General features: G+C 37.9%; 1 protein-coding gene and 1 pseudogene across 1 annotated transcript; both read right to left on the reverse strand.

Annotated features, from left to right (window-relative positions):
- Positions 1-3,005: 3,005 nt before the first annotated feature.
- Positions 3,006-8,249, reverse strand: LOC123902954. Its single transcript, XM_045952797.1, has 6 exons — positions 8,223-8,249; positions 7,981-8,090; positions 7,395-7,529; positions 7,060-7,310; positions 6,821-6,968; positions 3,006-3,225 (listed from the first exon to the last, which is right to left on the reverse strand). The coding sequence occupies exons 3-6, from the start codon at positions 7,527-7,529 to the stop codon at positions 3,022-3,024; spliced, it is 738 nt and encodes a 245-aa protein (XP_045808753.1). The 5' UTR covers positions 7,981-8,090; positions 8,223-8,249; the 3' UTR covers positions 3,006-3,021.
- Positions 8,250-8,495: 246 nt separating this feature from the next.
- Positions 8,496-16,449, reverse strand: LOC123892112 (annotated as a pseudogene).
- Positions 16,450-25,037: the final 8,588 nt, after the last annotated feature.

The following is a 25,037-nucleotide window of genomic DNA, read 5'->3' on the forward strand; positions in this document are numbered from 1 at the left end:
CCCTCGTGCCTAGTACTATTGGGCTTGGTGCGCAAATATAAATGGTAGGTGACTCGATCAGAAACATGATAGGTGGCTCGGTCGATCCTGGAGGAGACTCTAATATTATCTTAGAATTTAGAATTGAGTCTAACTGAAACTTACAAAACCGGGTCTGATATATCGGCGCAATTCTGAATTTCAAGGGTCCAAATAAATAGGTAAGACATCACTTCTTGATCTACTTCCATGCCCAAAGGAAAAGAATGATCTCTTGACTCTACTACTGCTATCACTTAACAAAACATTTAAATAGGAATAAAATAGTAAACCTATATAAAGAAAATAGAGAAAATATAAAAAAATATAGAAAGAATATAAGATAAAAACACTAAAAAGAATATAAAATTAGAAGGAAAAAAAAATAAAGAATATAAGATAAATACAATAAAAATATGATATGTTTAAAAACACAAATAAAAATAAATCATAGATACGAACAAAACAGAGCAATTTGTACTCATAAAAATAGCAACAAAAAACAGAACAATCTATTGCTTACAAATAACCTTCAATTAAGTCTTGCTTCCTTTTGTGTTACTTTAACTACTTCTATTCAACCTAAATCTTCTAAAGTTCTATTTTATTTTTCATAAACTACTTCTAATATATTAAAATCAACTACTACCAAAGTTACGAATTTATCCTTAGTAGGTCTAACCACATTCCACGATTTATATCCTTCGTTATAATTTCACTACAAAAATATAAAAAAACCATAAAAAAGATACCAAAATAAAATGATATGCTTAAAAATAGGAATGAAACAGTAAACATATATAAAAAATATAAAAAAAATATAGAAAGATACAAAACAAAAAAAAATTATATACTTAAAAATAGGAATAAAAAACATATATAAAAATAGAAAGAATATAAGATAGATATGTTTGTCAAAAAAAAAAATAAGATAGATATAAAAAAGATGTTATGCTTAAAAATAGTAATAAAAACAAAACTCTATAAAAAAAGTAATAAAACAAAAAATATATATAGAAAAAAATATAAGATAAATAAAAATAATATAATAAATTTAATTACTATAAAATATATCACGGGATAATGATTTTTTTTTTATATGGAGACACGGGATAATGACTTTAATAAAGTAATTTTTTTTTTTGAACAAGAATAAAGTAAATTTATTGATTTAACATGTTTTACAAAAGCAAAATAATTTCACTTAAATTTTAACAATGTTTTTTAACAATTTTTAAAATATTTTATTTTAAATAAATTTTTTGCCTGAATATAATAATAAACATAAATATCGAATAAAAATCAATGACCCGTGCGAATGCTCGCACGGGTCTCTAAGCTAGTTCTTATTAACATTTAATAAGCATCCGATTTTAGTTATTATCTTTTCAATATCATTACATTTTAAGCATGAGTTTTTACCTACTATCTTTTTCATACCTCTTATGTTTTTTAAGAAAGTCGTGTTAACTTTTATAAGTAAACTGCAATCTTATTTAGCATGTGAAATAGAACTTAAAGTAGTAGTTTACCATTTACAATCTTAGTAAACTACTAAAAGAGTAGTAAATTGAACTTTTCAATCTTACCATCATCTCCTGTTGTTACCGCTTACCAATTAAAATTCTATAATGAAGCGAAGCAAAGCAAAATAATTGGAAAATATCTTGTTCTTTCCTATACTGTACTACAATGAATTGAGTCAATTCCATCGAAGTTCAAGACTCAATTCGAAAATTGATTCGTTAAATTTGAGCTGAAAATTAAGTTCGTTAATTAAATGAGTTGAACTTGAACTATATATAATTCGACTCGTTGGCTCGGTTCCATCGGTTTGCATAACATTGTGTTCATTAGCATCTTCAGTTATCCTTTCATAAGTTTCATCATCCAAATCAATGTCTTCAAACGAAAGAACAAAACTTTTTTTCTTGTTGCTCTAGTTTTCAACTTTAAATTGTACATGACATAATACATGACATAAACCATGTCATTTGTTTTTTTATGAGGCATGTGATTATGTTTCCCCATAAAACGACTATCTAAATTCTAAAGCCGTATATGCCCCATCTTTCTGATTCTCTCATAGATGCAAACTTACTTGCATTCCATTCTTTAGAGGTTAAACTAAAGAAAGCTCCTTCATTATCATTCAAACGGAAAGTGTCAAATTAATAAGATGAATGTGGTCAATCTAGTAACACCAGACCCAATCAAATCTTCCCCTTTAGGAAATTTCTTCAAAACAAAAAATTTCCAAAAGTAAAAGTCTATATATTTTCAGTAAAATTAAGACATATCATAGACTATAGCAATCCCATGATGCTAAAATTCTATATTTCCAGAAACTAAAATCAAAACAAGTGAACTAATTTTTGAAATATAATGTGAAGTTTTTATCTACGATGTTGACGACAACTTAAACTATAGCAATCCATGATGCTAAATAACTTCATGGACAGTTGGCACTCCGAAAAGCAATAACTTCCTCCTTTTACATCTTGTTTGTTTAGATTGAGAATGTTGTGATGGAATATGAGTTGCTACATCTATGCGAAGGAAACAGGTGAAATGCAAGCCACAGAAACACGAAATAGGATAATTAAAATGTAGAAAAAAAATGAGTTTAACTCGGTTTGTTTGTAGAATATCTTATTATATATGCAAAAGTCGAGGTTTGAAAACTTAGACATTCCACTTATTCATTTTGGTAAACACTAGGAAAAAGGAAAAAAAGAACTCACAATACACCAAAGAAGTACACAATGGATTCAAATTAAAAATAGGGCAAGCCATCAGTTCTAATGTGAATCTTTGTAAGACAAATATTTATCCATATGTAGCCTTTACCTAATTTTTATCCAAATTTTTATCCAAATTCTCAAACAAGTTCCCTTAAATCCAACAAATTCCTCAATGTTTAGAGTTTAAAATGAGTTTAAAATGCAAAGAACATTTCAATGAGTTAAAAAATCAAAGCCCAAAAATAAGGTGAGAAAATACCTACTTTGAAGTTATATAAGATCGTACATATACAAAGCCAAAATAATAGGGTTTTAGAGACAACAGTTTTTCATCAATTTTAAGATCTAAAGAGTGACTATTCTTTGCCCGTTCATCCCTCTTGTGCCCTGTCATGCTCTTTGAGGAGTCACATTGGCAAGCTGAAAGTATCACCAATCTTCCTCCTAGATAGTTCAAATGCCACTGAAGCATAAAATGCAAGAGTTATTGTGAGGCACAAACATATTAACACGGTATTGTACCCTATAGCTTAAATATAAATCCACAAACAATACCTACACATCTTTCACCATTATAAACACCAGATCCCAAAAGACAATTCTTTTCATCAAATTGTTTTCGTCAAATAAAAAATACCTGTGAGAGAACTTACCTATATAAACATCTGTAGCTCGGGTCTTTCAAAGGTCACAAAGGAAACATCATCGACAGAGCAAGGGTATAATGGAACAAGAGCATCTTGATGTCCATCATGTAATGAGTGGTAAATCAGCCAATAAACGTTTCTGACTCTTCGGGCAGGGTGCATCAGACCTTGGAGACAGTAGTTAAAAATAACGTGAGGACCCAAGGCTATCGTCATCGCTTCGATGGCTTCCATCAACACCTTCATAAACAGATGTGAGTGATTTTCTAAAATGTTTGGCCAGAAATGGTTCAGCAAACGGATTAACACATTCTCAACACCCAATCCAACCGCTTGGAGTGTCATGTGCTTCACTACACATACAGCTAGATACCTATGAACCTCGTTTCTGTCTTTAAGAGCATGCTCCAACAGAGGACTAACAGCAGCAATACGAGCCTTGCGCATATCACCAATATACTCAAATAAAAAGGAGAGAGATTTGAGCATCACGGTCTGGCACAACAAAATATTTATCAATTCAATCAAAACTAGAGATGGTGAAAATACTTCAGCAACAATTGCAATGGCCACAATCGACGACACACAAACTCTCCTATCCATCGCCGCAGCATTATGTATTAAAATTGGTAAGATTGTAACTGAACTAACGGCTGTAAATTTAAGAATCATACCAAATGTCTTTACAGCAGCGGTACGAATTACCTTCTTTGGTTCCAAAAACTTCTCCAAAATCTTAAAACAAATCTTCATCCAATTTTTCCTTGATACACATGTATTATCATCATATGCAATCCTACCAAGAAGGTTGATACAGACCTCTTGCACCTTATAACTCCTCTCATCCAAAAGTCGACTTAAACTAGCAACCAAATCATTCATGGGAAGAGTCGTATTTGTTACCCCAATAACATCGATAATTGAGTTCAGAGCTTCTAAAAATGAGTCTAGAACCTCTGGATACTCTGGTTCTAGGTTGTTAAAGAATAGGATACACAAATCACATAGCACTTGATCCATTTCACACTGCTTCATGACAGCAGCAATTCTTGAAATGAGGTCTGCTGATTGCTTCCTAACCTTATTATTATTTTGGCTTTGTAACCCTTGATTGAGAGCATCAAAAATCTGATGGAAATGCGGTTTCACTCTCATACCAAGTGAAGTTACAACTGTGCCAAATCCATTTAGTATCACATCATCACTACTATTGACGGTTTGCTTGTTGAAGGCATGAAGAATACCCTCAATTAAAAACACTAGGTCTTCCAAAGTGTGCTCCTCGTCAAAGATATCGTTTGGTCAAGGTATTCATTACAGTTCTATGTGAGTTGAAGGACTTGGTTGAACCATATGTGTCTATGATTCTTGTTGCTATTCAGCCCCTTTTGATTAACGAAGACTACTCTGTCTGTGTTGAGGCGAGGGGTATAATATCTACTCTTAGTAAGGTTGCTGGGCTGCCAAGTATGATCGCTGCAATGAGCGCTGGTATTCATGACAGTGATGAAAATGTTAGGAAAACTACTGCTAAAGTTTTCAGTTGTGTTGCATATGCTCTTGGTGTTTCTGAATTATTGCCCTTTTTGAAGACTGTTTGCCAGTGTCAGGAATCTTGGCAAGCTCGGCACACTGGGATTACGATTGTGTATGAGTTTGCCATTTATTTTGGCTCTTCTGTGTCGCACAAAGATCTGAGGTCTCTTGTAGAGATTATAAAGCATGGTCTGATTGATGAGAATGACAAGATGACCATGCTTTATAATCTCTACAAGAGACCTCAGATCTTTGTGCGACACAGAAGAGCCAAAATAAATGGCAAACTCATACACAATCGTAATCCCAGTGTGCCGAGCTTGCCAAGATTCCTGACACTGGCAAACAGTCTTCAAAAAGGGCAATAATTCAGAAACACCAAGAGCATATGCAACACAACTGAAAACTTTAGCAGTAGTTTTCCTAACATTTTCATCACTGTCATGAATACCAGCGCTCATTGCAGCGATCATACTTGGCAGCCCAGCAACCTTACTAAGAGTAGATATTATACCCCTCGCCTCAACACAGACAGAGTAGTCTTCGTTAATCAAAAGGGGCTGAATAGCAACAAGAATCATAGACACATATGGTTCAACCAAGTCCTTCAACTCACATAGAACTGTAATGAATACCTTGACCAAACGATATCTTTGACGAGGAGCACACTTTGGAAGACCTAGTGTTTTTAATTGAGGGTATTCTTCATGCCTTCAACAAGCAAACCGTCAATAGTAGTGATGATGTGATACTAAATGGATTTGGCACAGTTGTAACTTCACTTGGTATGAGAGTGAAACCGCATTTCCATCAGATTTTTGATGCTCTCAATCAAGGGTTACAAAGCCAAAATAATAATAAGGTTAGGAAGCAATCAGCAGACCTCATTTCAAGAATTGCTGCTGTCATGAAGCAGTGTGAAATGGATCAAGTGCTATGTGATTTGTGTATCCTATTCTTTAACAACCTAGAACCAGAGTATCCAGAGGTTCTAGACTCATTTTTAGAAGCTCTGAACTCAATTATCGATGTTATTGGGGTAACAAATACGACTCTTCCCATGAATGATTTGGTTGCTAGTTTAAGTCGACTTTTGGATGAGAGGAGTTATAAGGTGCAAGAGGTCTGTATCAACCTTCTTGGTAGGATTGCCTATGATGATAATACATGTGTATCAAGGAAAAATTGGATGAAGATTTGTTTTAAGATTTTGGAGAAGTTTTTGGAACCAAAGAAGGTAATTCGTACCGCTGCCGTAAAGACATTTGGTATGATTCTTAAATTTACAGCCGTTAGTTCAGTTACAATCTTACCAATTTTAATACATAATGCTGCGGCGATGGATAGGAGAGTTTGTGTGTCGTCGATTGTGGCCATTGCAATTGTTGCTGAAGTATTTTCACCATCTCTAGTTTTGATTGAATTGATAAATAAATATTCTGTTGTGTCAGACCGTGATGCTCAAATCTCTCTCCTTTTTATTTGAGTATATTGGTGATATGCGCAAGGCTCGTATTGCTGCTGTTAGTCCTCTGTTGGAGCATGCTCTTAAAGACAGAAACGAGGTTCATAGGTATCTAGCTGTATGTGTAGTGAAGCACATGACACTCCAAGCGGTTGGATTGGGTGTTGAGGATGTGTTAATCCGTTTGCTGAACCATTTCTGGCCAAACATTTTAGAAAATCACTCACATCTGTTTATGAAGGTGTTGATGGAAGCCATCGAAGCGATGACGATAGCCTTGGGTCCTCACGTTATTTTTAACCACTTGTGGAACTTAAGTCACTTCCACTCAATTCAAAATTACACACCGACTAAATGATTACAAGATATCTCACTCTAACGCGACTTAATTACATAACAACACAACGTACCTGATTTGAATCCCGCCTGCAGGGCGAAAATGTACCTCTCTTGAACTCTTTAGAAGCAAGCTTTCGTTTTGGAGAAACATCCAAGCAAAATTGTATTCTGTTGGCTGCAACTAAATGATGATAATCTTGATACATATTCTCTTCATCTCTGCATCCATAAAACTTGTATTGTTAACAAGAACATAAATAATCAAATCAAAGTTAAGCAAATAGAACAAAGAATGACAAAGCGTGATTACGATGCAAAGTTCAGTTCTCTCTTGTGCATGCATAAGGGGTCAAGATGCTTGTTTCCTAGGTTCCTTTTCCAACAGATTCTATCAGGATATAGGCCAAGACTTTCGCTAGTCCAACCACTTGCTTTTGAATCAGTGCAGCTAGTGAGGCCTAATGAATGTGTATATGATGTTGTTTTTGTTTCTCTGTAGCTTCTTCTCATTAGCTTTCCAGAATCCTGATCTTCATTCTTCAAGCTTGTAATATAAGGAAACTGCTAATGCCGCAAAAAAATATATTAAATTGACAAACATCATATATCCCTTTCCCATCAAAAAAAGTTAGAATGTTCACATGCCTCGATATTATTTGTGCTAAAAGAATTAATCTCAAGAAGGGTAGGATTTGTGATAAGATCATATGTTGTGGGATCAATCTTCCTTACATCGCCACCATACATAAGGGGCGACTTTGCCATTGCCCATAGCGTCATCTGTGTAGGAATACATTCAGTCAGTTTCTTTTGATAATGCATGTAAACATATTAACAAATAAATTTATGGGAAAGCAACTCGGTTATGGTTTTTCTACTACCTGTGTCCTCTTCTCTTCTAGGTTGAGGTTACTATACCTATATGGACCTGAATTTATACCTTCAAAAGGAAAAGGTGAAAATTCAGTCTACTCACACAATAGTCGCAACGTGTTATTATCGTCCTAATTAACAATAACACTAGACCACAAGATTTAATAAGATTGTTCTATTATTCAATAGAATCTCACAATCAAGTCATATTCTATTGAACAATCTACTCTAAGGACTTTATTATGTTATATAACAAATAACATGATAAACACAATGCCTAATATATTTATATATTAACAAGTCATTGTCATGATACAAAAGCAAACTCGACCAATATAGATTGGCCATTAGGACTTACTATAACACTTATTAGGATCGGTTAGCCATCCAAATGGTAGCATGTCCAAATCCGGCCATGAGTTCCCCATTAAACTTTTTGCTCCTATCATATTAGCAGATGCAAAATCCCTGATTCAGAATTAAATGAACTAAATTTACATGATAGGATGATGGATGGAACAACATATCCCAGATTGAGAAGCAACATAATTGAAACATATATAAAATATTTTGAAGCAAAAAATACAGTAATTTAACCACCTCGATACATCAAAATGTCTTTTGACATCCATCCAGTTATCCCAGTCATCTGCTGTTATACGATACAAATTGACCAGTCCGCTGACATCCTTGGCCATGGCTGGTGTCACATTGGTTCCAGGAGACAAAGAATAGACAATGGGGCGATCAAACTCCCGGAGAACCTGCAATAACATGTTATATGGTAAGTTTTCCGATGAATCTGGCATAATATTACCAATGTCAGTGTTTGTATAAGAAAGAGAAGGATGGGAAGAGGTAGAACTGCAGGATACCTCTGATACATAGCTTATTTCATTTAAATCGAAGTCATCGCCAAATACACAGTCATGTTTCACTGAAAGGAAAATAGAAAACCTATAAATCGAAAAAGTGGACATGAGGTATTGCTACACGTTAGATGAAAAGAAAAAAACCACAGGTGTCTCAACAAAGAGAACACTCAACAGTAGGAAATCTATTCTTTATAACCTCATTTCTGGCAAGCCATTACCTCTTCTCCAAATCTCTATTTACTGTCCCTCCTACCTCCGGGTGAATTAATCGTAGCCTATGATTTCACACGTTTGCCATGGAGATATATTAAACTCATAACTTAGATGGCATAATTCTTGGAAATGTGAAAGTCCCAGTGAGAAGTATCAATAAAAATAGATGTGATCAGGCTTTACACATGCAAGGAGTCAGAGGGTTCTCCCATAGGTCGTAGTTAGGGAAAGTCTCTTCCGGCAATCCTGTCCGTGTCTGGTGAGTAACAATAACATCTTCTACAAAAGGAGCCCAACCCATGTAGGGATCACCAAAAGACTTGGACATTAGTCCTTTGTCGGGCTTAATTGATTTTAGACGGTGACCCATGTATCTGCGGGCACCAATGATCAGCTTAGCGAAGTTGCCTCCATGAGTCATCACAAATACATCTGACTTCAAGCACACCAAGAAATCAAGAGCTGCAAGGCTCGTCACATGCTTTCTAAAGCCATCTAACTCCTCTTTCGTTGCTAACTCCTCCTTTGTAACCTGTTACGCAGAAGTGAATAACATTCATCATATTGCAAAAGTAACGGATTCAAATGTTAAGTTACTGATGAATCAAATTGAACAGAGCGTGATAGCTTTTATTGACAACAAAAGAAACCAATAAAGCTTCTAATCATTTTAGAGTTTCAAGGCAGCACCATGCTCATTGTATATAATTCACATGATAGTGGAAAGGTCTTACCAGATTAGGGAACATATTCCTTAGGGGAGCCATCCGGTTCTGTCCAGTGTCCACCATAAACTTGTCCAGAAGCTACATAAATTTGAGTTTCCTTCATATAGCCCATAGCCCGAAGAATAACAGCCACTTCTCCAGGCTCTAGAGGGCATCGTCCTTCCTTTCGTTTCTGCAGAGCCAATTGCCACAAGTGGGAACCATTCTGCATTTTCAACAAAACTGGTGTGACCAAAATGTTCCAATAAAATTGAATGGTTACTAGCTCTCATTTTGATTAAGAATAAAAAAATAGAAGTATGTCACCTTATACCGTCGAGGCCACTCCTTTTTTCTATACTCTGCCATTATAGCTTTCTCCTCTCGTGTCCCCACAAAATCACAAAACGATAGACCCACCATTCCTTTTTCGAATCTAAGATGCAGTGCCCTGTTCAAAGTAAAACTGTTAAAATTACTGACAATCGAAAAATGCACCCAAATTCAGCTACAAGTCCTTGATCGCGAATGTCATCACATACATATAAGGATTTGAACTGCCTGTTCGGTTTCTCATCCTTGATGCTAGTAAATCAGCCATTTGCTCTATATCAGGAAGAAATTTCAGAGCATGATAATTGACCCTACATCTCAACTTGTTGATTTCTGGAGGAACATTGTCATATCTGAAACAAGAACAGGGACGTCATGACAACATCAACTACATAAAAAATAAAAACCTAAATAAAGTGGAATCTGCATTTTTCATCCTCGGCTTACCCTAGCCTATCAACAAAAGGTTTCAGAGCCATAATCTTTTTCTCCTTGATGCGGGGAAGAACATTGTCAATGTAAAATTGTGCAGGTGCATATTTTGGAATGTTCTTCACGGTTCGTCTGAAAGACAACACATTCTTGCTTTGTTAGTCAAGTCAAAGGTATCAATATTGAACTATTAATAGAAAATGTTGATAACAGTGGCAATAATTTGGTGAAGCTAAGAGTAACATGCAAAAGTAAGATACAAAAGACATACACACGGGAGATTTCGTCAAAAAAAAAAAATACACGAGATTAAGTTTGTGTCTTTTCTGTCCATTCACAACAACCCCTGGCCCCAAAATCAACATCAATGCAGGATATTCTCAGTGAACACGTATTTAAATTTTCATAATAGTCAAGTTATTTGACCCAAACACCCAGCACTTAAATCAAAATCTCATGTTAATAAATCCGCGGATGGAACAGAAAACCAACATAAAAACTGGTCTCGACATATGTATCCGTCTTTTAAAGGCATAGCAACTGGGGATTTGAGTGTTCAAGAGACAAATAAAAGCCATGGGAATCTAATTACAAAATCATAATTATCATGCCAATTGGTAACAAAATGCACATCAATCAAACCTTATGTTGATCAGTTCACAAATGAAACAGCAAACCAGTATGATACTGGCTTTGGACATACTGATCAATCCGTCAAATATATAAATTTATACATAAGATGGAGATCAACGCAATTCAAAAGTCACTTTTGTCATAGTTACTTTATTAACTTTGTAGACATTAAATTTTATCAATCAAATCGTTGAATATTGTAATATCATTTCATCAATTATACTCCCTCCGGCCTTAATTTTAAGCAAATTTCCACTTTTTAAATTCATTAGAAAACTAATGTATTTGGCCCTAGTTATAGACAAGATACATTAGTTTTTCAATGAATCTAAAAAGTTGAAATTTGCTTATAATTAAGGCCGGAGGGAGTACACACCAAATTTTGGATAAATGGGGCATATATAGTTATGTTACCATATAGTCGATATTTATTTATATTCAAATAAAAAATATATTAAACATTCAATTAAAGTTATTTGATAAAATATCAAATATTATTATTTCAATTCCATGAAAATTTGCAAACTAATAACTTTTAGTTTAACAGTTGGATTGATAAACTTAAATGTCTACAATGAGTTATTAAATAGAATAACTATGGCAATGAATTTATATTCTAATAAAAAGTATATTAAAGATTCAATTAAAGTTATTTGATAAAATATCAAATATTATTATTTCAATTCCATGAAAATTTGCAAACTAATAACTTTTAGTTTAACAGTTGGATTGATAAACTTAAATGTCTACAATGAGTTATTAAATAGAATAACTATGGCAATTTACTACTAGAGTGTGGACATATATAAAGTGAGAAGTCATTTTTACGTGAGAGCGGAGGAATAAAACTAGGCCCTTAGATCGGACTATGAAAGTTTAAGATTAGAACATAGAATCATATGAATTTTTTAAGTAGTCATCTCATGAGACCATTGAAAAACTTTCAATATTAACCATTCATAAACAGTTATATGGCCAAGATTTACTCCTCTCACTAGATACATGATATATCCCGTGTGTATGTGTCTGTGTGTGTGTAAAGGAATATGATTATCCATCAATTACAACAATTGGAATTTAGATTTTCTACAACCCTACTCAAAAGGACAAGAATCTATCAAACCTTATACTAGAAAATAGCTCCGTTTTATCAGTAAACCATTCTGGGATATCACGGACAATACGGACATCATCCTTTAGGTAGTCAATGAAGTGATCCACGTCAAAAATGTCTTAAATTTCCTGTAATTATGAAATGCATCATCAGTTTTGTTAGGAATCCACAATCAAACTAGAGAAAAATAAAAATGATTTTATTGAAAAACTGAAGAATGAACAGAACAAAGAATTCTCTCCTGAAGAATTGAGCCATTGTTCTGTTTTTTCGAAATTAATCAAATCTCGGTCCTCGCCTACTATTCCCCCCTATATACATTCAAATGAGTCTTGTCAACTATCTAATCAGCCTAATGCAAACTACTTTAACTCCATTTTATTCTACCTTCTATCCAAACAAGTAACAATACCACGCCCTTCAAGTTCAACATTGTCCTCAAGGTTGAAAATAGACAGAGCTGAAAGTGTACAAGTTACTAGTTTTCCAGAATCTGCCAGCACAGTACCCCTCTTCATCCCCTTACTCATCTTCCACCAGAATACTGTGTAGACTTTGTTATAGACTGAAACCTGGTCTGACTCCCTACCAATGCTCCCCTGTTTGAATTCTGGGTTGAGCCCAACAAGGTCGGGCCTTGAAATGGGCCAAGAAAACCAACAAAAGTTGTTCCAACAACCCACATTTGGTTAAAATCTCCTCACCTGTCTACTGCCCGAAACCTGATACTAGGACTTCAAGTTCGGACCTGATTCTTGCTCTTGAGAATTTTTTTAAGTTTTTTAGGGGGCTCTTATTATAGATATTTGACTGTAACTGAAGCAGCACGGCCACTTCACTGATCTGCATGAAGAAATAGGCAGTATACAGTATGAACCATCTCCCATTAAGAATTGCAGCCTATTTATTTGCCTGTAGATTTGGGCTTGGCTCATTAGTTCAAACATTACTGCAGTTGGCAGATTGGCAATGTCCCATCTCCTTGTTCATGTACCCAAATTTAAAATTAATCTGAGCCTGACCCATTAGGTCAAGAAGATCCATTTTGCAAAATGCAAATTCTACCCCTTCCTGTTTCTCCAGACCCATAACATCTACAGCAGTGAGGCTTATTTTTGACATTCCTGCAAATCATGGCTCTCTCAGTAACAACTGACCGGCCACCCACATGTAATCTAGCGCCTAGGAAGTAATACAGACTCCTTATGATCTAAATCCTCATGGTTGCTGAAGCATGAACCAGTGTTGCATATCTCCCTATTTGTCCTTTACCTTAATTTTTTCTACCGTAATCTCATCCTCAAGTCAAGCTCTCTGCCATTGGGTCTTGCTCTAATTCCATCTCTATATCCGGGTCCTTCCTGCAGCTCCTCGGAAGGCGTTATCTGATGCACCTTTAAGTTGTTTGGGTCCAGTGACCCATCCAAACAGAGTGCTACTGTCAAGATCAGGAAATTTGGTCTTCTTTGCACTCCCCCAATGTCTCCTTCTGAATTATTTTCCTGTTGCTGCAGCAAAGCTATCTCTGGAGAGGGTTGTGGCTCCAAACTTTTTGCCTCACAAACATGTATCTGCCTCTTCACTCCCTTACACAGTGTGTGCCTGATTTTTCCTGTCCCTTCAGCACTCTCCTTGACCTGAGAGGGTGACACCTCCAGCCTTCTTTTGTCACAACCGGGTCCCTGCATCTTCATTTGCTGGTTTAACATCTTCAGCTCAATAGAGTTTGATCGCCATAACCGAGGCTGTAATCCTTTATCATTAAACCTCCTTTCAAACACAACTCTCATTCTCTATTTCTTCCCCAGAGGTGGGTCGAACCACAATTTGTTAAGAATTCACAATGGGAAATTGGGAATAGTGAAAAGGAAAAATAATTTTGTTGAACGGAAAAATGAACAGAACATGGAGAGATATCTGTCCTCTAAAGATTTCCCCTTCTAGAACTAAGCCACTTTTTTCCATACTAACCTATCTCAATGACTCAATCCTCTATCTTCCCTTTATTTATTTAAATGAGTCACCTCAACAAACTAACCTAATTCTAACTACTCTAACTCCCTTGTATTGTATCCTTCTACACTAACAATAGTTACACTTGAGGTGCTAGCTCAGTTGTAACTCGTAAGAGCTTAGCCTTGTAACCTCAAGGTATAGAGTTCAAATCCCATCAGAGACAGTTGTAAAATGGCCATTAGTGCCACTTGATTTAATAAAAAAATTCCCCTCCCACAATTTTTTTTCTACTGACAATAGTCAGCAAGATGGTTTGTTGTTGAAATCTTCCAGGAAATGCAAGACAAGATCTACTAGTGAGAATGGATAAAAAGTTTAGCCAGAGTAATTAGAAATTCAAAAACTATTGACATTCATTATTTTTGCAACAGCCACTGCATTGCATATCTGCATTTTGGAATAGGGGCCAAAGTAAATCATCAATAGATAAATATTTATGCAATGATTCTACAAAACTTTATGCGATAAATATTTATGCAATGATTCTACAAAACTTTATGCAACGTGTCATTTCATAGATAAGTTTTATATAACATAGTGATTCTACAAATGCTAAGTGTCATTTCATCTAGCCCTTTTCTAAGTCCACAACAGTAAAATCAACATCATGGATCAAATGCATCATTGAACTAAAGTCAAAACTCAATTTTAAATAACAATTATAGTGGTATTTTAGTGCATCAAATTGGAAACATCACAGTTTTGGGATGCCACTTTAAAACCAGATAAGAATACAGAGGCTTCTTTAGAAATATTACCTGAGCATCAAATCTTAACTTCATAGATTCAAATAGTTCACTCAATTGATTCTATTTAAGAATGCACCATAAAATAAAAGTATTGAACAGGTATGCAAATAAATACTGTCCTTAAATTTTTCATTATGTTCCTTTTCAGTTATATTAATCGGTTCAAAGCACATAAGAGTTCACATATTGGATAGCAGGAATAAAATTCTCCAACTAAAGTGTACAGGATCTACCAGGTAATGATGGCAATGCAAAAAGAAAACGAGCAACCATGAAAATGAAAAACTCAAGGTAAATTTCAGAAAAGGAAAGCAGTCTAGACTAGACCATATTGCAATTAAAAGAACCACTCATACCGCAATTCTTTGCTGATTTAGACCACCTTCGGCATGAATGAATATATACCCATTTGTTTTATTTTCATGAGGAAGCTCTACATGGTAGTATAAAAGGACTATCAGCAATAGAAGTAGTATTAAAAACAACATATAACACTAATATGAACATATCCACACTAACCTATATAATATGATTAGGCATTACTACACTGAAAAGGAAATTTTGAAGACCCATTTATGGAATTTATAGAATGTAGACATACATAATTCGATCTTAAAGACAGTATCAACCTGTGAAGACCATTGGAGGGGGTTAAAAAAAGAAGAGGGCGATAAAAAAAAGTTGAAGGGTCCATACACTCTGTTAGCTAAAAAATATTGTCAGGGATTAGTCCAAATATCTATATCTTAAGATACCATTCATAACTGAAGTTTGCCAATGCTACTGACAAATGATACTTATGTTAAATTGTCATAATTACTAGGTGAAAAATATGTTCTTAATTCTTATTAGTCTGTTTAACAGCCCTTTTGGCATAGTTTACAAGAGATGGTAAATGCATAAACAAATAAGAGGACAGGAAAACGGAAAACCCAGGGAAACCTGATATGGCACCATCCCTACGCTCAGCACACGGCTTCCACGATGTTGTGGATGAGTAAGGATTTTCCCAAAGAGATGCTGATTCTTTGACCTAGAAAAAACACCAAACATGCTGAGTGAAATGTGAATGGAAAAAACAACATAATAAAAAATTATGATCCTTTTGATAACTTACATGTGGACAGTGAAGAACAATCCCATCTTTTTTACACAAGTAAGGAGAATTCTACAACAGACCGAAACCAAATAATGAATTATCAGAAAAAGCTGAAAATTCAATGCTACTAGTGAAGCTGAAAATACATTTATCAGTACCAAATCAAAATAACAAAAAACATAATCTAAATTCAGATTCCACAGCGAGAATTATGAGAGAGTGCTGACCAATTTGTGGAGAATTGTGAACAATGAGATCAATCCAACAAGGATTAGAAGTAAGGTGATGAAAATAGAGATCCTGGAGTTATGAAGAGGAACCCTAGGGTCGTCGGTGAAGAAGGAACAAACGTAATGGAAATGCGAGCAGAGAGGACGGTCGCGGTCTTTAGGAGAGTGACGATCGTCGGAGATGTCGTTTGCGGGAATGAGAGGAGAGGAATCGGCGACGGCGTCGCGTTTCATCGGAGAAGAAGTGGCTCCAGGGGCGGAGCCAGGATTTCAAATTTGGGGGGACTGTCAGTAATTAATGCATAATTTAAGGAAAAAAATGTAAATTTTTCAAATGTGCAATATATTAATATATAAAAAAATGCAAAAAAGAACATACAAATAATTACAATTTTCTCATATTTAAGTAAAATAGAATTAACACTATATCTATTATAGAAGGTACTAGGTAGCAAATTAAAAAAAAAAAAAAAAAAAGCTTCATATCTAAGAGAAAATTCCTAAAAAAAAAAGAGAAATAATAATGATCTCTTTAAAAAGAAACTTTGGCGATTAAAATTGATAAGGTCTAAGACTCTAAGATACTCCTCTTAACAAGAAAGAGGATGTTCGTTGAAAATTATAAGATATAAATATTTAATATATTAGACAGTAAACTGTATAAGGCATGCAGTATTTTTATAGAAGTGTTGGACATTATGTGTATGATTAGAGGGCTATATGTAAAAGTGTATATAAGTATATTAATATTGTTATTATGATATGATTGAAAAAGTCAAAGAAACTAACACTATGTTTCATAGCATGCATATACTAAAAGAAGTTTTAAAGAAACTTGGGGGGGACTGTGGCCACCCTGTGTCCCCCCTGTCCCTCCGCCACTAAGTGGCTCGGGCGCCGAGTGAAGAGGATTGACGGAGCTCCGCCATCGGAATGGAACATTGTCTCTCTCTCTCTCTCTCTCTCTCTCTCTCTCTCTCTCTCTCTCTCTCTATGATTAATTATATGATTATGTCAATTTAGTAAGAAGTATAACTACTACCCAATACTAACACGGAGAAAAGCAACGTTTTGCTCATGTTGTTTTTCTGGGGAAGTCTCATCCCATGTGAGTTCAGATCCAGTTGATTATTATGTAACTTTTTCTTTTCCACAACAACCAACCACTATTCCATATCCCTATACATTGTGATCAATCGGGTAAGATTACAGTAATCTCACTTAGGGCATTCTGGTCATTTCAAGCCTCACATTTTTCATGTTTTTTGTTTGACACAAACATTTTTCATGTTGTTTCTCAATTTTGCCTAAGGTTTGTTTGTTTTTTCTTTCTATTTTTCCCTTTATCCTCTCCGACTCATCATCTCCTGTCGTATTCTTATCATCTCAACTGTTCATTCATATTTTTTTCACTCTTTAAAATTGTTTCTTAAAAGGGACGCAAAAAGTCGAAAAAAACTAGGTAGGAAAAATGTGTTAAACTAGACCTAGTTGTGTGAGAAAGTCGTTTGGTTTCAAGGATTAAACCAATTTTTTTTGTTGCCCCTTTTTAGTTTTGTCCCATAAATTTTGCTTCCAACGAAAATGCAAAAACACATTCAATAAACCCTAGTCATCTCGTATAATTTGCTATATATTTTGTATTTGTCCTTCCGTACAACCCTTTTCAATATGTTTCGCGTCCAAGGCAAAACCATAATTAATATTTATTAAGATTGATTGAGTATTATCATAAAAATATAAAACGCGATGAGAGAGAGAGTGAGAGGCGCTGCATCTAGGGCTTCCTTAGAGCCGCCGTATCGGTCACCGCCTTCACCGGAAGTAAGGCACAAACGGGGGGGAGAGTCAGTAGATAGCGGAGAATGGACTGAGGTGAGCTTTCGACGTCGGAAAGGGCTCCGAGAGGTAGAAAGAAGGAATGGCATGGATTTGCAAAACCAACGACACCATAGCAGAATAACTTCCATTCTTGATTTTCACTCTTTTCACGATGAACGACCATGGCCTCATAATCACACGCACGATCACGATTCATATAGGACGATTCAGACGCGTTACAGCAAGGAGCGGCGTCGCGATCGCAGGCGATCAAGGAGTCTCCATCGGCGGCGATTTGTTTCTGCGTTTTCTTACCAGGACTGACATAAGGCTGCGGGAGAACGGTTTGGACGGTGGCAGAGCAAGGAAGGACGGAGTCGGCGGGAGAATTATGATCGACTGTGGCAGAGCAAGGAAGAATGGAGTCCGCAGGTGAATTTTGAGGGAAGGTAGCATGTAGGGGTGTGCATGGTCGGTTTTTCTCCAAAACCAAAACCAAAACCAAACCATTTATAAACCATTTTTTTGGATTAGTATCCATAACCAAATCCACATTTTATTTAAAACCGGTTATCAAACTAGTTATAAATATGATTATGGTTACGTAACCGGTTAAATTTGTAAATCCGATTTTTAAATTGGTTATTTATCAAATTTAGTTTAAAACCGGTTATTTCTTAAATTCAATTTTAAATCTAGTTATTTTTTGGTTTGCGACCAATTATCCTCCAAATTCATTTTTCTTCTTTATTAAATCTCTCCACGTGCTTATTGTAAAAAAAAAATTAAAAATAAATATGCATATAAAAAAATATAAATGCAAATTTTTTTTTAGGAAGGAATACATATACATATAATTATAACGTCCAAAAATAAAAAAGAAGGAAGGAATACATAAAAATATAAATATATAAACTGGAAAAAATATATAAATATATTGATGAAAAAAAATTGAAACACCGAAACGGAGAAAGAAAGAACGGGGATCGCCGTTGCAGCGCTGGCCACGATTGCCGTGAGCGCTATGTTCATCTTTTTCGGCATAGTTGCGCCTCCACCGCCTCATTCTCTCTCTCTCTCTCTCTCTCTCTCTGCGTGTGTTTCTCCCTCTCTAGTATTTCAGATCTGCATTTTGTACATGATTGGAAATCGAAGAAGAATATGAAAGGGATGGAAGCTTGCCGCCGTGACCCCGGCCACGTCCGTCGGCGCGTTTTGATCACTTTCCGTTCTCCTTCACTCTCTTGCTCTCACTTTCTCTTTGTTTCTCTCTCCCCCCCTCTCTCTCTCTCTCTCTCTCTCTCTCTAATTTTGCAGGTTATATCAATTTTTTGTTGTGTATTTTCAAATCTTATGGAATGAATCTATATTTTTTTCCAATTTTGTGAAATCTCCAAATGAATGAAATTGGGGTTGTTGATTTTGATTTATGTAGATAACATTAACAGAGAATAAACTAAGATATTGGTTTGTTGGTTTTTTTTTTTAAAAAAATAAAATAAAATTGGTTTTGGATATGGATATCCGGTTAAATAATCGGTTTTCATATTTGGATAATCAACCATATGTAAATGGATTGGTTAAATTTCATTTTAGAATTAACTGGATTTTTAAGATTGGTTTTGGATGTGGTTGTGGATTTTGCATTGTAACTGGTTATTTTGTGCACCCCTAGCAGCATGGTTATGCATTGTGTAATAGTCAGATTATGAAGCACCACTTTAATGGTGAGGAGCAGGTTCACCTGCGTAACTGGTCAAATGGGAAGGAGAAAGACACTTCTGGACGTGACGGTGGGTTGGTGAATCATGGGAGAGATGGTTTTGATAAGCTGGGGACGGAATTAAAACGGTATGCCACGTTTTATTTTACTAATTTTCCGCACCAATTATCAAAATTTCTTCTTTGTAAGGGTTTTGAAGTCTGTGGCATGTTGGAAGATGTCTTTGTCCCTATGAAGAGAAATAAGTGCGGTGAATCGTTCGGTTTTGCCAAATTCTCAAATGTGAGAAATGTCTCTAAGTTGTTAAGTGCCCTGAATAATGTTTATTTTGGACATTACCGTGTTCGCGCTAGAATAGCCAGCTTCAACTGTAATGATAGGATGGAAGAGTCGAGACCAGAGACGGGGAGGCATGGCTTGATGAAGGATAATGGCAAGCTAGATAGGAAAGAGGGTAACGTCGTCGTTTCGCAATCATTGGATTTGAAACGAAATGGGCTTCGCAAGGACACAAAGGCGTTGCAGGCTAGTAGGGGAGACGTAAATGATATTGAGCCTGTTAAGGGAGACACCGGAGAACCGGAAGCTGTGCGGGTGGGAGATGTCGAGGTTTCATTAGGGGCGCGAAAGGATCAGGTGAGGCGCCATAATGTCAAGGTGCATGAGGGCGGGTATAAGCCTATGAATACGGCCCTGTCAAACGTAGCCATTAAGGAAAAGGACCATCAAGTTTTTATAAAAAGCTACAGGGCTGAGCCTGATGACGTGTCATGAGCGCAAAATGGTTTAGTGGCAACGGTTTTTAATGGAGAGGCGGTCCCAGTGATGCAGAGAAGAATAATGGACGCAGGCTTTAACGATGTGGTCCTCATTCCTATGGGGGCCGAAAAGGTTTTTGTCTGAAGCCTGGCAGGTGACGACGCTATGGCATTAGTCAACAATGCCAAGGAGTTCTTTCAACTTATTTTCTCAAGTTGGTCACGATGGGATAGCCTTGTGCAGCCTTACAGGCGAGGCGCTTGGGTCCGTTTTTATGGTATCCCATTGCAAGCATGGAATGCGAATTTCTTCAAGTTATTTTTTTTATTGCGGAAGGTTTTTGCGTGTAGATAGTTGCTCAGTGGACAAGGATCGACTTGATTACGCCAGAGTTCTGATTGCCACATCTGACTTGGAATTTGTCAATAAAGTGGTGACTGTTTTGGTAGACGGACTTCAGGTTGAGGTTAAAATAGTGGAGGAACGGTGTTTTGCCCTCGGGGAGGATACATGTCTTTTCGAGGAAGGGAGCGACTCAGAGTCGTACCAATCTGATAATGATGATGGACAGGGCGACCCGGAAGTTCGACGCCAGATTGATACTATGGTTGAAAATTTCGCGAAAGGTGTGGAGGAAGCTGGTGATATCGGGTCTGAGGAGAATTTCCAACTCTCTAATAAACGAGGTGTTGTGGAGGGCAGGAGCGAGAAAGAGGCGTTAGTGATGCCTGGCCTGGCTAGAGAAGCTACTTTAACCACATCCGCTCTAGGAGCGGATCTCTCTATTCGTAGCACTAGTCGTGCCTCCGATTATGGAGATTCTCCTCTCTCGGGGGGAAGACAGGATAGTAATTCTTGTTGCTCGCCGATTGCTGATGCTTTTGGGTGTCCCATTGCTGTTGGAGGGCAGGGTGTGTCTATCCCTATACCGAAACGCAGTAAACGTGCACAGTCTTGTCCACCTGGTGTGAAGAACACTGCGATATCGGGACCTTGGAGTTTGGAGTGGTTGCAGGACAGGAATCAAGGGGATGTCGGGGTTCTTTTCTCAGCTAATAAATGGCCGTGTAAGGGTAACCGCAATGGCGACCGACAGGAGATGAATGATCAGGAGGATCCGAAAAGGAGGAAAGGTGGCGGGGTTTTCCGGCATACTATTTCTAGTATAAAAAAGGTAGCCAGAATGCCTAGTACGGAGAGAGGTGAGGTGTTAAAAGTACTCAAAAAGAATGAGCGACGCCGCAGAGTAGGGTCCGGGGCGCCACGGCCGGGCAGCGTGAATCATCAACAGTCGTCTACCGTTTCGTCCTCGTCAGTCTCTGCTAATAATGATTGGCAACATTGGGTGGTAAAGAAGGGTAGTGAGCAAGTGGTTGCCGACGATGTCAGAGAGGTAGGTAAAACTATTGGAGTGAAGTATAATGGCGTTAATGAGAACATGTTTAGTGTGCTCGCTCGGAAGGGCATATCAAAGAAGACGGCGTCGGGACAGACGCAGGGAGGAGGGAGTTCTCGATGAAGATTATTTCCTGGAATATTAGGGGTTTGGGGGGTCTAGCAAAAAGACAGGAGGTCCGTAAGTTGGTGGGTACTCAACATCCCTATATGTTGTGTCTCCAAGAAACTAAGTTGCAGTCTTGTGATGATTTTATTTGTTTGACTCTTTGGGGTAACTCGTCTCATGCGTTTTCCTACCGTCCCTCGAATGGGGCTTCAAGGGGTCTGTTAACCCTTTGGGACTCTTCAGAGGTAGAGGTGTGGTCGTCTGAGAGTTCTGAGAGTGTTTTGTTGTGTCATGGTCGGTTTGTTAGGTCGGGTGAGGAGTTTTATGTGGCAAATGTTTATGCGTCGTGTGATGATGGGGCGAAGCAATTGTTGTGGGACTCGCTTTCCGTGAAAATCCAAGCGTTGGGGAGATCAAGGGTGTGTGTGTGCGGGGATTTTAATGCTGTCAGGAGCTTAGATGAACGTCACTCGGTTAGGGTAGGGTATCGTTCCTCAGATCATATTCCTTTTAATCGTTTTATCGATGATAACACTCTGGTTGATCTTCCGCTGTGTGGACGTAAGTACACCTGGTTTAAAGGGGATGGGCTTTCGATGAGCCGTTTGGATATATTTTTGCTTTCTGGGGAGTGGTGTTTAACTTGGCCCAATTGTACACATGTAGCTCGGATGAGAGGGCTATCAGACCATTGTCCCCTGGTTCTGGCAGCGGATGAGGAGGATTGGGGACCTCGTCCTTTAAGGATGCTTAAATGCTGGAAAGATGTCTCTGAGTATAAGTTGTTTGTGCGAGATAAGTGGAATTCCTTTCAGATTGATGGTTGGGGTGGATATGTGCTCAAAGAGAAATTTAAAAGGATTAAGTTGGCCTTGAAAGATTGGCATGCAACGCACACCCAAAATTTGCCTAGTCGGATTGAGTCTTTGAGAGATCGACTTGCGGCGCTTAATGAGAAGGGGGGAGAGGATGAGTTATCTGAAGCTGAGCTAGCGGAGCTTCATGGGGTCTCGTCGGATATTCATTCGCTTTCCCGGTTGAACGCAAGTATTTGCTGGCAGCAATCTCGTTCGCGTTGGCTCAAGGAAGGGGACGCCAACACCAAGTATTTCCATTCCGTCCTGGCCAATCGACGGAGAGGAAATACTATTTCGTCCTTGCAGGTGGACAATACCATGGTGGAGGGTGTGGTCCCTATCAGAAATGCGGTTGTTTCTCATTTTGCTGCTCATTTCAAGGCTGTTACTATGGAGAGGTCTGGGGTGGAAAATTTAGCTTTTAAACAGTTGCAGGTGGCGGAAGTAAGTAGCTTAATCAAGCCTTTCTCGATGGACGAGATAAAGACAGCTGTCTGGGACTGTGATAGTTACAAAAGCCCGGGCCCTGATGGGATTAATTTTGGCTTTGTTAAGGATTTTTGGACAGATATTCAAGGTGACGTCATGCGTTTTGGGGCAGATATTCAAGGGTTTAAATGCTACCTTTATTGCTTTGATCCCCAAAGTTGATAGTCCTCAAAGGTTGAATGATTTCCTGCCTATCTCTCTTGTGGGCAGTCTTTATAAAATTCTGGCTAAGGTGTTAGCAAGCCGGTTGCGTCATGTGATGGGCAGCGTGATTTCTGAGTCTCAAACTGCTTTTGTTAAGGGTCGGCAAATTCTCGACGGAATTCTTATTGCAAACGAGGTGGTGGATGAGGCACGTAGGTCTAAGAAGGAGTTGCTGCTCTTTAAGGTCAATTTTGAGAAGGCTTATGATTCTGTTGACTGGGGTTACTTGGATGCTGTTATGGGGAGGATGGGTTTCCCAATCCTATGGAGGAAGTGGATTAAGGAATGTGTGTGCACGGCTACAGCTTCGGTTTTAGTCAATGGTAGTCCGACTGATGAGTTTCCTCTTGAGAGAGGCTTAAGACAGGGGGATCCGTTATCCCCTTTCCTCTTCCTGCTGGCTGTTGAGGGTCTACATGTTTTGATGGAGGCCATGGTGGAGCGCAACCTTTTTACGGGGTATAGCGTTGGAGATATAACTCCGGTGTCGGTGTCACATCTTCAGTTCGCTGATGATACGTTGTGTTGGGGTCCAAAAGTTGGGCAAATGTCCGTGCTTTGCGGGCCGTCCTTGTGTTGTTTGAGTCTATGTCGGGTCTGCGGGTTAACTTTAACAAAAGCATGCTGGTAGGGGTTAATATCCCTGATTCTTGGCTTGGTGAGGCAGCGTCAGCTTTGTGTTGTAAAGTGGAAAAAATCCCTTTCCTTTATCTGGGCCTTCCTATCGGGGGTGATTCGCGGCCTTTGGGTTTTTGGGAACCGACCGTGAATCATTTAAAGAATCGTTTATCAGGATGAAGGAGTCGTTTTCTTTCTTTTGGTGGTCGTTTGGTTCTGCTAAAATCTGTGTTGACCTCTTTGCCTGTCTATTCTCTTTCCTTCTTTAAAGCTCCCTCAGGTACTATCTCTTCTATTGAAGCTATTTTGATTAAATTTTTTTTGGGGGGGATGTTAGGATCTTAGGAAAATTTCGTGGATTAACTGGAAAACTATATGTTTGCGTAAGGAGTATGGGGGTCTGGGGGTTAGGCAGCTGAAGGAATTTAATTTGGCCCTTTTAGGTAAGTGGTGTTGGAGGATGCTAGTGGATAGAGAGGGTTTGTGGTTTCGAGTGCTGGTTGGTCGTTACGGGGTGGAGAGAGGCAGGTTGTGTGTGGGAGGGACGCGTGGGTCTACGTGGTGGAGGGAGTTGGCGAGTTTACAAGATGGTGGTGGCACGTTAGACGAAGGCTGGTTTGGAGGGCATATTTCAAGAAAGGTGGGAGATGGGTCTGATACTTTTTTTTGGACTGACCCTTGGGTGGATGGGACCACGTTGAGGGAGAGGTTTGGGCGGTTGTTTGACCTGGCAGAAAATAAATCGGCTTCTGTGGCTGAGATGTTTGTGCGGGGGTGGGGGGTTGGAGGGGAGGCGTGGGTGTGGCGGCGTCAGTTGAGGGCGTGGGAGGAGGAGATGTTGGGGGAGTGTCAGTCGTTACTTATGACCATTTCCTTGCAGGATCATGTTTCAGATAGGTGGCAGTGGCAGCTTGACCCGGACGATGGTTATACTGTGCGCGGTGCATATCAGCTTTTGACAGCACAGGCTGCAGTTACTTTGGATGCAGCGACATGGCTTATTTGGCACCCTCAGGTTCCTTTGAAGGTTTCTATCTTC

Source organism: Trifolium pratense, linkage group LG1, assembly GCF_020283565.1.
Source record: "Trifolium pratense cultivar HEN17-A07 linkage group LG1, ARS_RC_1.1, whole genome shotgun sequence".
NCBI classification, from domain to species: domain Eukaryota; kingdom Viridiplantae; phylum Streptophyta; class Magnoliopsida; order Fabales; family Fabaceae; genus Trifolium; species Trifolium pratense.

What these genes read in the sequence shown, in the direction of transcription:
- LOC123902954 (XM_045952797.1), bottom strand. Translation starts at nt 7,529, where the DNA reads ATGACGCTATGGGCAATGGCAAAGTCGCCCCTTATGTATGGTGGCGAT. An exon ending in AGAGAACTGAACTTTGCATC is followed by an intron (nt 6,969 to 7,059) that starts GTAATCACGCTT and finishes TTATGGATGCAG; the next exon opens with AGATGAAGAGAATATGTATC. An exon ending in GCAGGCGGGATTCAAATCAG is followed by an intron (nt 3,226 to 6,820) that starts GTACGTTGTGTT and finishes TTTATGCTTCAG; the next exon opens with TGGCATTTGAACTATCTAGG.